The 12,172-nt window shown below is 52.1% G+C and overlaps 2 protein-coding genes across 2 annotated transcripts; both read right to left on the bottom strand.

Moving 5' to 3' along the window:
* Positions 1-953: 953 nt before the first annotated feature.
* On the bottom strand, positions 954-3,081 carry BDW74DRAFT_142056 (uncharacterized protein). Its single transcript, XM_073722656.1, has 3 exons — positions 2,427-3,081; positions 2,211-2,349; positions 954-2,151 (listed from the first exon to the last, which is right to left on the bottom strand). Exons 1-3 carry the CDS (start codon positions 2,575-2,577, stop codon positions 1,164-1,166), a joined length of 1,278 nt encoding a protein of 425 aa, XP_073589629.1. The 5' UTR covers positions 2,578-3,081; the 3' UTR covers positions 954-1,163.
* An 8,049-nt stretch (positions 3,082-11,130) lies between these two features.
* BDW74DRAFT_172361 (uncharacterized protein) lies at positions 11,131-11,883 on the bottom strand (the record flags this gene model as incomplete). Its single annotated transcript, XM_073727515.1, has 2 exons — positions 11,131-11,603; positions 11,655-11,883. 2 exons carry the CDS (start codon positions 11,881-11,883, stop codon positions 11,131-11,133), a joined length of 702 nt encoding a protein of 233 aa, XP_073589628.1.
* Between the last annotated feature and the right edge of the window lie 289 nt (positions 11,884-12,172).

The raw sequence follows: 12,172 nt of genomic DNA, 5'->3' as shown, positions 1-12,172 counted from the left end.
CACATCAGATCCCTCTGTTTCAGGTTGAGCAAATAGAGTCGTTGTCATTGGCTACTCTTGCTGTTCTATGTTCTACTCCGTAGCCGCCGCTGACGCTGAGCCGCTTTTGGGTCCGAGGGTATGGATATGCGGTACCTATTTATAGCAGCCCGCGCCGACAAAGGTGCGTTCATTTGATTCATAAAGCCCTTATTCATGGATGCATTATTCCCGGGAGTGACATGGTATGATATGATACATATAATCCCTTGGCCTTTCTATTGTTGGCTATTGTTGAATTAGCAATGATGAGCGTTTATTCCTAGCCTACCTTTAGAATGGTGAATTTAGGGGATGACAGTAGCTGTTTGAAGTTTACTCTGCTAATTTCTATATACGGACCAAGTCCAAAGTAAGCAGTAGATTACTGGACCTGACAGAAGCCCAGCTCAAGACTTCAATTTAGCGCGCTAACTCTACCTCGGGGATTGACTGGCCAGCGTTGGTGAACGGGCAAGATACCAACAACGCAGTGCTTACTTCACACTGGAGGAAGCGGCTATCAGCAAGGTTTCGGAGTGGGAAGGAACGGAAAACAGTCGCAGTACAATAATAGGTCGTCAATGATTGAGACTGGGCGATTGAGGGCCTAATGACTCTGTACTCCGTAAAGGCAGCTATTGTTGGAATAAGCTTGGATACCTAAGTACCCGGCAGGGTCCGCCACAGACTACGTACAGTAGCCTAGAGGCTTCCGAAGATCCCGGTCGAGTCCAGGATGGATTACCTGCTAGTGAGGTCTGGAAGTAATAAGCACGGATGTATGAGTGCTGTGGTCATGTCTGATTCCAGTATCGGGGTCGTAGCCCGCGAACTGAGCTAGGGAATGTCATTGAAGATGCAGGTATATAGAGCGCAATAGAGCTCTTAGGCCGCCGTCAGATAGAATTGATGCGGATTGATTAGATGATTGCGAAAACTTCGAGACTGAAAGTCGTTTGGATACAGCGGTCTTACCTATGGGATGCCCGAATGGTACTGCTCATTCATTGATTGTTATTGGAATAAAGAATCTACCAACGACGCGGAAAAGAACCTGATGCCAATATTACAACTCCGAAATGCAACGCCCATAATAGTACATTCTCCGACGGAGAGATAGTATGCAAGCCACATAGCCGTGCTCAGAAACCGAGAGCATCAGCGACACTCACGGTTTTGGGCATCTCAACCTGGAATTCATCCTCCTCCTCCTCCTCCTCCTCCTCTTCTTCTTCCTGCGCCGCTGAGAATATGCCAATATGGGCCATGTAGCCGATTAATGCAGCAACACCGCCTACTACAGTCGCGACTGAGAGGAGCATATCCTTGCTTTGGCCCTGCAGGTAATGTGACAGCGCCTTGCTCTCGACCTCAGACAACCCGGCGTTGGGTGATTCGGCGGCCTCACGTAATCGGTTGTTCATGCGAATCTCCTTGAGGAATGGCGTTGAGTCGGCGAGGCTATTAAGCAGCGACGTCCCAATGCTGGTGAAACTGGCTCGCTCGGGAGCCTGCCACGGGAGCGATGACACTGTGCCATTGCTGAAAGCATCGGACACATTTACCGTTCCGTAGAGCTCTTGGCGCATGCGCTCGACATATCGTGACAATCGTGGGGCTTTCCGCTGCATTGAATCACGAAGCCATGGGAGAGGCATGTCCGGAACGAGGGCGAGGCCCAGATAGCCTACTAAGAGGCAGTCTAAGCTCGATGGTGTCTGTCCCGACGGGTGCGTCTTGTCGCCAAGTAGCTCCTCGAGCGGCACAAACAAATTCCCCGTCAGCGCCTCGAGCCGGAATTGGTGCTGCTGTGACGTCTTCCCTAGCAGGTTGGATACAGTCTCGCGGGGGCGTGAGATGAAGTTCTGGGGGATGCGACCAGCAGCGACGGCAGCCGAGTGGTCTCGTTTCCGTTGTTCCTCTGTTGCCTCTAGGTCGAGCGAGGAGAGCCCGAGCGGATCAGTTCGGGCTTTGGCTGCGGCGTGCAGCTGCGGCGGTAGAATCCATTGGTTTGGCCATTGGAGGATCGCGCCATACGCTGGGGATGTTCGGTTGTAGTAGTTCTGGCTGGTAACGTAGAGGGATAGGTCGAGGAGGGCTTGGGCGTGGGATTCCACGAAGGATGAGAATCTGTTGCCTAACCGTCAGTCGTGTGACCCATTCTGCTGACAACGCGGGATCATGCATACGCAATGCTATCCGCTCTATTAGGAGCGCTCAAATCCCGGTCCAAATCCCACGCGCCTTCTGAATATTGCCGCAGATAGTCGACGATATTGCGGAACCGGCTCACCCATGTCGAGCCATTCTTCAGCGCGGGAAGCTCATCTGCGGGGTTTCGAAAAGGTCGTTTCAGCCAGATTGCAGATTAACGAGAGATGATGGCAAGGCGGAGCTCAACGTACGTGTAGGAGAGACGGTTGGATCGCTACTTGCGACGAGAACCCACGAGTCTTTGGGAAGGGCGAGTGAAAAATAGGCAATTGTTGCGAGACAGTGCGCATCAATTGAAGGCAGTGAGAAGCCAGGGCCCCAGACGTGGAGTTCTAGGACCATTTTGTTTCGTTATCTTGGAGATGAAGACTTGTTTTATCCAAGTTTCCCCTCACTCTCTAAGCTAGCTTGAAGATCGCGGCCGCGGAGGACAGCGCCAGATCACGTGGTACTACTTTAATGCCTCAGGATTTCAGGCAGCATTACCCCGTATCTTCTCCAGTTTCCACTCTTCAGCAGGACTGCCATGATAGTGGACATTACAACGGTCACTCCGTGTTGGTTCGGGAAATTTGCCCACAATTCTCATCATATCTATTTGCTCACAGACAACAAATTCACGGCATATCTCATCGTATCATGCTATCATCCGCGGGCTCCGGGCATGTCTCAGCCAACAAGACTAAGCGTCGATATCCCGCAGCGTCAGACCTGTCCCTCATGTAGATTGATTCGGCCAGCTGGCAATGGCGCTATCGACCCCCTGTCGAATCCCTGCTGAAGAGCGCAGACTAAGCGGCCAGCGTACCTACATCCGCCCCTCCATGGCCGATCAAGGCCGCTGCTTCACAAAGATGGTCGGACCGCAAGCGACTGATTGCGGTGACTGTTGACTGCAGGCCCAGGAGGAAATAGAGCCGCATCCTTCTCGTACCGTCGACGGAGACCGAACCTGATCAGGATTCCGACAGCCATCCTACAAGGCTGCAACCACTAGGCTCCGACCGATACGCACACGTTGTCGTTCCATGACTCCGAGTTATCAATCGCAGCGTGCCTTGCCTCCTCCGGATAAAGGTCTCAGCCTCCAGCTCAGCTGCAAGTGCAACCCTGCCGGGCTTGCTCAAGTACGGAGCGCTACTACATCCGGGGCTTGCCGTTCGTGGCTAGCAACCAACCACTAACCACCAAGGCAGGCACATGGCATGACAAGACTTTCAGGGCACACGGAGGTGAAACCTAAACGTTGTAGGACAACTAAAATCTCTCGCCCATGCGCAGTCAGTTGACCTGCGATCGGGCTCTTGGGAACCTTACTTGGATAAGATTAGGCTACGATGTCCGAGCGACAGACGCCTTGCCCTCGGCCTCGTATTGCTTGAGCTGTCAGGGCACCGCCACGATATCGGGGACCTGTCTGGCATGATTCGAGCGCTGAGCACGGAGCACGTTTGCCTTACAACTGAGTTTGCGGAGGGGATGAATACGGGGTGTTGCTGACGATTCTGGCGCTGATTGTCGTCATGACTTGATCAATATCAGGGATGTGGACCTGATGCGAAGCAACCTAATAGAGTCATAGCACCGTTAGTTTCTGATGGTCTATGCATTCAGTCAATATCCATCCACGTAGCTCCAAGCCAGTTTCACAGCAAGTGGCATCATGCCCTCGATGTCGTACATATGCACGCGGTTATCGTCAAATTACGTACCACGCCAGAGCTCCACAAACTGCATATGCAACAGTGCAAGGCTGCAGGCCAAAGGGGTTGAAAGCCTAAGCTGTGCTACCGTGCTGCTGCAGCACTGTACTGGTATCCTGCTACGGAATAGAGTGTGCTAGCACTAGTCTGCTAGCTGCTCAGATTTGAGAAATTAATTCAAATCCTTGTTTTACTTTTATCGTTATTGTCATCTTATCCACCCACACCGATGCTCGACGCGATACGTGCCAATGCCAATGCCAGTGCCAGACTAGCCTCGCCTCGCCTCGCGCATAATCATACTCTAATAAATATAATTGCTTTTTGCTCCTGCAGCTGAAAAGGAGGGGCTCAGCAGCCTACTCCGTAGTAGCTGGAGACAGATCCCGGCTGTCGCAGCGGAGCTAAAATGGGATTTAAAACCGGTTATCGAACTATCGAAATCGTGCATCGATTCGCATGGAAGAAATTACCGGACCCGGACCGTGCCTTGCCTTGCCTGGCCTTGCCTTGATCTTGATCTTGTCAAATCAACGAATCCAGTCAATGATAATCCAGTCCAGAAAATGGACCTGAAGGCTGAAGGCTGAGCCTAGCCCTGAACCTTGAAACCATGAAACCAAGCCATTATCGTCTGGCTCGAACTAAAAGCATGATAGCGCAGCACGTTATGCATACGCTCTCGGATAAGGCCGTTGATTTGGAACTGAGCTAGCTGAGCTAGACTAGCTGAACTACTCGTCTCCGTGGCTTGCGCTTGCGGCCGCCGGCCGATAAGCTGGGATGGAGACTGGAGATGGATGGCGGATGGGTCGCCAGTGCCATGTGCGATGGGTCGTCCCGGCCTGTCAGCGTTTGGCATCGCCATCGCATCGCATTGCATTGCTAGTTTTTATCAACCAGGCACCGGCGCATTGTCCATGGCCATTCGGCCGGAGGCTTGTCATTGTAAAACAGGGAATTGCGAGCGCTAGGTTGGATATCAAACCGCTATCTTGATGTCCCATACGTGCTATCCTGGTCTACTGTAAGAGCCGAGAGGAAAGAGGCGCTTGGCTGGATGCTGGGTCAATGCTCATATCCAGGTCGTACAATGCGCACAGCGAACAGTGCGCGCGTTCAGGGCGAACTCTTTACTGGATATCCAAGTGCAGGTACGACGACTTGGCAGGTCTATGCTTAACGTTTAATGAATGGATCAAGGAAGTCAAATGTTGGGATATCGAGTATTCAAGATCATATTAAGTCAAGATGCGGCGCGCGATGCGCGGTGGGGTATATTAACTCTATTATACAAGCCGTTGCTTCAATCATGGAGACAGTAGGAAAGACAGAAGATGATAAGGAGAAAGAAAATCAGAAAGGAAGCAATGAGCTCCCAGGCCGGCAAATCAGCCTCACGCAATCCATCGGGAGATGAGATAGATTGACAAGTGTGAGTCAACGATGGCTATGCCCCGGCTGCGCTTTGACGTTCTGGTGTCGCGGCAGCGATGATCGATAACCAGGAAGCCGGGCAGGTCCACCGAGTCAGGACGCAAGATCGAAACCCCTGGGTCTGACAAGCACATGCAACTGAAACGGGCTGCGGCTGTGCCGTGTCATGATGTTGTCATTTTGCTATTGCTTGCGGGGTCGGTTCGAGTGCTGACTGCTGACAGACAGGGCTGGTTGGTGGTCGCAGGGAGTGGGGTGATTTGGGGATGAGTTATCGTCAAGCAGGGGCCCCTGCACCCGGGTGAAGATCGAATACCCGCGTGTACCGACAGACAGGAATGCGTCGTAATCTGAGAGCGCTATTGCAAAAGAAGTTGGTGCAATGCGCCCGCGCTTGCTCCATTGGTTGGCGAAGTGAAGATAGGCAGTAAGTGAAACCGAGAAAGCCGGAAAATCAAGCCGAGAAGATGATAGTAGAAGATTAGGCGCCAGAAATCACAAATGTCGTTGCTTGAGATTGCGCTGGTCTATGCAAAGTCGAAATTAAAAGCAAAAAGGCCGAGAGGGGCGTAGTAGGAGTAGTAAGGTAGCGAATTAGAAAGGCCGTGGTATAGTTCCGAGAGTAGTATCATATTCGAGTCCATTGCGTTGTCCCTGGCGCAACGAGTGTCGCGCAGGCTCCCTGGGTTGTTCCGGGGATCGCATGATGGGATCGCTCGAGTCGGTGATCGTCAAGTTCGTCAGAAAGCCGAGTAATGGCTTACTTAGGAAGAGGAGGCAGAGGGCCCTTGGGAGGAGGTCCAGGGCAAGGAGGGAAAGAAGTAGTACCAACGGAAGGCATGGTGGTTGATGTGTGTGAGAGTGGAAGGTCTAGTTGGTGTTTGGCTGAGTGTATAGCTGGTAGCTGAGTCGGAGTAGTACTGTAGTGCTTGGTGTGTTGTAGACTTGTAGTTTGAGACTTGAAGAAAGGAATCGCAAGAGGGCCTTCAGCGCCTAATATATCGTTGGCCTGGGGAGCAACCGAGCAGAAAAAAAGATTATATCTCCGAACGGGAACCCCAAAAAAATCAAATAAAAATGGATTTAGTGAAAAATAGTCGACTCTAAACAAAAAGAAAATAAGTCTCAGTATTATTATTAAGGGCATCCCTGATCGCTTCCAGAAGACGAGCTCCACCGTGGACCGGACAGAGGGAAACGAACGACGTCAGTCTCTGACACTAGCGTGGTTCCTGGCCCAAAGGGGGAATCCCATGGAAGACTTCGAGAACTTCTTCCCGTCCTGCCTTTTGCCTCCCCCTTTTCTGTCCCACCCACTGATCAGTGATCATTTCCCGAGGTCTCTAAATCCAAAACACTGCTCCAAAAATCCAAATCACACTCCTTCCTGCCGGTCCACTCTTTGCGATGCGGTGGAGGTGATGACTTGCCCGTACTTGGGATTAGTAGTAGTCGGGGACTCGGGGTGTTTCTTTCAGCTTCTGCCTGGTCAACCGTCCGTCATCAAGAGTACGAAGGCGCCGTCTCTAGCGGTCAACCGGGCAGCGCCGTTGCTGTCAACCTCGTATCGCCAGAACGCTTAGAATACTCGCTACCACCGTTTCAGGGAACGGCTGAAGGCCCAGATGTCAGCTGGCCGCTGCATTCAGACTGTGCATTCTTGCCGACACGTGCTGGTTCGCAGATCCTAGGAGGACAGGGATAAGAATGACAAAGAAAGCGGGTTGCAAAAATATCAGCCAATGGTATCGCGCTTGGATGGCGCTGACTAGCTTGACTGACTGGCCGCTATGAATAATAATCATCAGGATTCAGCATTCAGCATGAGCGGAGATCTTAGCCTCAGCCAATCTGCCAGAATGCCGGGACAGCTTCCAAGCCACCACAAGTTCACCACCAGAAGCCTCAACCACTCCAGCAAAGGCAAGATAAGCCGCTGATCACTCAAATCTCAGGCTGTGTGCCACTGGGGACGTACGGCAAGGCCGCCCTTGCAGCCTTGGTCAGGGGTGGTCATTGGTGTCAGGGGAATCTCACGAGATTCTGACAGGTCCCGCGATGGTTGCACAAAGAGTGCCTCTGTGACCAGTGATTACTTTACAGCTAACAGAGATTATCTCTGTTCTGCAGTTGCCGGTCGTTTCAGCTGATTGAAGGGAGATGTCCGTCCGCCAACGAGAAATGGCTTTTCCTTGCAGGTGATCGTGCTAGCGGTGTTCGTCTATCATTGAGTCATGACTCATCCCCAGTTAATTTGACCAGCTCTTAGTGAAACTGAATCTTGATGTCACTCGAATCGCGGGGAGCCTCCCGATCCTAGTCTCGTTTTTGAAAGAAACACGAGTCCTGAGACAACGATCAACACGAACGCTGAGCGATGAACAGAAACCGCTGACCTGTCATTTCCTGGCGTTCGCTTGCAGGAAGATCCAAATTTGCCAGACAGCGGCAGTCGCTATCACAGGTTTTGATGTTCCCATCGGATTTGCTGCGCTTGCGATAGTCGGAGATCTTCCCGGGGCCTTGAGTTTCCCGCAGCGGATAAACGTCACGATGGCAAGCGACGGCGACCAACGGCTCCAGCGGTGAAGGCTCAGGAGTATATTGGTCCGTTACTCTACTCCGTATGTCAACCATATCCGTATGCAACTCCACGTATAGAGTAAGGGCTACGGAGTATGACTGCATCATCCAATCTCCAAGCATGCAAGTCCTCGAATCCCTGTTGATGAGCATTTGCTACGGGCTATGGCACGGGCCCGAGTCGATCATCTGCAGGTGCGAGTGCAACATTTGGTGCCTTGACCCTTGCTAGATACCTGCACTCCTGCAAAGTGCATGCGTTAGGTTATTACGAATCCCATCTCCAACTTCCGAGCAGTGGCAAAGCACAATACGGAGTAATGGCGATTCCTCCAAGATAATTAGGATCACCATTGCAGGCGATGATGAACTGGTTGCCGCATCGATGAGCTCCGCTCTCGGTTGATGGGCGGTAAATCAAACAGGATCAGAGACAGATCACATGGATCGCAAATCTGGAGCACGGCGGTCCTCAAGTTCGTGGGCTGCCGCTGGCAACAAAACACATGGCGACGACGGCGGCCCCAACGCTTCCAAACTTCCAAACTTCCAAACCAAGTGGAGGAAGTGGTCCTCTTGAAATGAGCGACCCACAATCGGTGCTAGTCTTCCGCGCCGTTGATGAAAGCGAACGATGACTGGATCGCAGTTCTTCCCCTGATTCGGGGGGGTCTACCTAAATCCTTCTTGCAGCTTGGCAATCTGCGAGGTTGGCGACGGCGTTCCTGAATCCCTGCTAGTTATCCAGATATCCAAGGATGCCTCGCAGCCTGCGGATGATAATTAATTATTATCATTGCTAATGACTCTCTAGTAATATATCGGACACGGGCATGCTGGCAGCTGATATCGTAGTGATCAACCACCATCGCCATGCGGGAGACTCGGAGCAAGTTCACCCGGAGCATCATGCTTTCTCCGGAGATACGGCGTACGCTCGGCGTTTTCCAACTAGCAAAAAAGTGGAACCGCGAAGTCTTCATCCTTTGCACAGTTTGCACTTCCTTTTCGAGTTTCAACTCCGCGACTTCAGCGGTCTGGGAACTGCGGGAATGCTATGAATAATTATCGTTAACCATGGTTCTCAACAATCTTTAGCAAGCGGACCCTGGAAACCGTTGAGACTTGGAAGCTTCCAAACGGTCAGCGCCGGCGACTCCGGGTTTCACTTGCTCTGTCACGGAAACATGTCTCATCACTACTTCAGTTAGCCGTGGTTGGCGATTCCGTCATGGAGAACAGAAAGCCAACAAGGCTTCCTCTTCTGCCGAGCTGCCGACGAAGCCCCTAAGCTCTTAGCCTCTCAAGGCGTGAGTGGCCCGTAGCTTATGATTGCTATCAGATTTCTACGCCCTACGAAGTAGTACAGATTGTGGTGTACATGGTCACAAACCCACTAGCACGGGAAGCCAAATGAGCTTGAAGATATTTCTATTCAGCTGACCGCTAACCGCGTCAACAGTAGTAATATATACCGATAACTATCAGTATCAGCTATACTTCGTACCGGTAGGGACAAGATCCGACCGTCGGCGACAGGCAGGCGCCTCTGACGACTTGGCAGCATCATCACTCAGCCCGGATCCAGGCGGCTTTCCTTTGCGCAAGACCCATGTCTTGGTGTTGGAGGCTGTGGTCCTGCACACATCAGCACATTTCCTACTTCCTTGCTTGTCGCTAAACCTTGGAAAAGGCATCCGAGTTTCCAAGCAGAATTTCTGCAGAATCTCTGCAAAATTCCTTGGAATCGTCATATATTTGCAATACAGTGGACCTCAGGTCCATCCGATGCCCTGGGCCATCAACCTCGCTACCACATCTCGTCCTCGTCGATATCATGACGTTGAAACCTGAAACGTCCGACATTTCCGGGGTCAGTGCCACTTTGACATCTGCACCGTGGCCGTTAGGCGCGTTATTCGCCGGAAAACGAACCGAAACCTAAGCTTGGAACCTGCGACCAGGCCTGCCTGGTTGTGGCCCCTGTTCCCGCGCATATTAGGCTGTCATATTATTATTTCCTGCAGACTGCAACCCGACCCGCAGGCGTGGTAATATGGAATGAGACTGATACTGATACTGCCGGATAGAGCTGTTGACGCTAGGTTTCAGACTTGAAACTTGATATCGTGGCTTCAGCATCATCACTATATGACTTGCAGGATTGCGTGCGATTGACGCGCGTGTGGGTTTCGTGGAGCCGTGGAGTACCATTTGCAAGCAGCTATGATCGGCCGATGACATGCATGGTGAGCTTATGGCATCAGGTTCGGTGCCCAGGATTCCCAGAGCACAATAAGTCTACATGTCAAGCCATGGGTCTGATTACAGTCCTTGCCCGTCGCTACGAGATACACGATCATCAAGTTGATTCCAGGATCCTCTTGTCTATCGACATGATAAAGTCGTGACGCGCTTGCTTGCCTGTTGTCCCAGGTTCCCTGTAGCAAAGCCTGCCCGCCCGCCAACAATCCACATGCATGCTGGCACCATAGGCATCGTTACGGATTGACGCGAGCCCTCAAGTGTGAAACCAGAACTTGTATACATCAGACATGCTCCGTATCTGCTTGGCCCTGGCCGGCCGAAAACCCTGGGAGCATCGGCTTCAGTGTCGTTTCGTCTTAAGTGTATCCTGGCGACGCGGAGTCGGAGATCCAAAGCTTGGGGTCAAATCGCGGCTTCTCCGCCATGGCTCACTGGCTGCAGCGGAGCAAGTGTGCGATAGCGATAAATAGTCTGTAGATGTAGCCGCGTCTCGGACAGTATGACCCTCCCGTGCCAATGCGCTGCGGGGATTCGAAGACGAGCCGATACCAACATATTATTGAGCGATAATGCTTCGATTTAGCGAGTTGCGCCAGGGCATGCGTGGCTGGTGCGGAGGCGTTCCCCACGATGGTTGAATAAGTTAGAGTCTGTGGCATCTGATAAGCGAAGAATTCTGCAGACGCTATACTATATTATCATCGGCCGATAGTTGTCGGAGTGTCGCACGTTGAGGGATTAGCGGCTCGAATGTACCCTGGCTGCTAACTCCTAGCGTCTTCATCGAGATCGTCTTGCGCCCGGACCCCTTGTGCAGATGCCATGCTAAACCATCCGTGAGCCGACAGCGGTCTCATGTTGATGGCTTGGCGGCTCAAATATATCACAAAGTCCAATATCTCACCTAGTCTTCATCAAGATCTCCTTGTGCCTGGGTAGATATCCACTCTTCCATCAGGACTTGATGCTTCGGTTCTGCTGCCTCGACCCTAGCCTTGCCCTTGTTTCCCTTGCGTGTAACAAGCAAGCAGAGCATCCAGCCGTGAATGTTGAAACCCTCGTAGTTCGTTTTGAAACGCATCTTCTTATCCTCGGTCCCGTCTGATTCCTGCACGGTTTCATCTCTCTTGCGCTTTGCGCGCCGGCCTTCTGTGGAATCGTTGACTTCCTCCGGACCAGCTCGCGGAATGGCATCCATGTTTCTCTCCGACTCGCTATCGCTTTCAATCAGGATGCCGGCATCTGGCTGTCCACCATTTTCCGGGTTTGATTGAGTGCGTGTGCGCTTATTACTCTGGTCTCCGAAGGTCTTGTGCCGCGTTAGAAGCGAATGGCGAGTACGCGATTCTCGGAGAAACAATGCGACCTCGAAGTCCTCTGGTCTCGGCGTTAGCTAAAACTAGCGAACGGCTCTGCTCAAAACCCCACCTTCTGCAATCACGTCCTTGACCGGTTTCCCTTTCTTCCGAGCGAATAGTCTCTCGTTCTCCTCTCGCAATTTGGGAAGGACTAATGGTCGAATGGCGGCGAAGATGCGAGGCAGGACAGGGTTCCGGCTATCGAGGAGCCATTTGTTATCGGAGGGATCCTCAAGGTAGATTCGACACTCGACTACAGAGAACTTGCTAATCCGTAGATACCGTCGAATTGGAGCCATCACGACTTGCATACAAGGTGAGTGTCGTTGTGGTGTTGTGATGGATGACGTGCATCGCCAATGCTTAGTCATGCTGAGGAGCTGAAACACGTGGCCCATCTACCCGCTCTGGCCAATCAACAGCAGTAAGAATAAAGCTAGCCTTGGCGCCCCACTGGTTTCCCCCAAGGTCCTCAAAAAGTCTTCGACATCAAGGCCGGATCTGTCCTCCAAGGTCCTCAATGCCCACTGCTACCCGGATTAGCCCGCTTGAGGTCGTCTCCCACTGTGCCCGCCATGAGCCAACCTC

Source organism: Aspergillus multicolor (genome assembly GCF_047715735.1).
Source record: "Aspergillus multicolor strain CBS 133.54 unplaced genomic scaffold BDW74scaffold_1, whole genome shotgun sequence".
Lineage (NCBI taxonomy): Eukaryota > Fungi > Ascomycota > Eurotiomycetes > Eurotiales > Aspergillaceae > Aspergillus > Aspergillus multicolor.
This window is presented reverse-complemented; position numbering and strand designations above follow the sequence as displayed.

Coding starts and splice junctions, on each gene's coding strand:
- BDW74DRAFT_142056 (XM_073722656.1), bottom strand. CDS start 2,577: ATGGTCCTAGAACTCCACGTCTGGGGCCCTGGCTTCTCACTGCCTTCA. Junction 2,350..2,426: donor TCCAACCGTCTCTCCTACAC/GTACGTTGAGCT, acceptor GAAACCCCGCAG/ATGAGCTTCCCGCGCTGAAG. Junction 2,152..2,210: donor AATAGAGCGGATAGCATTGC/GTATGCATGATC, acceptor GTTAGGCAACAG/ATTCTCATCCTTCGTGGAAT.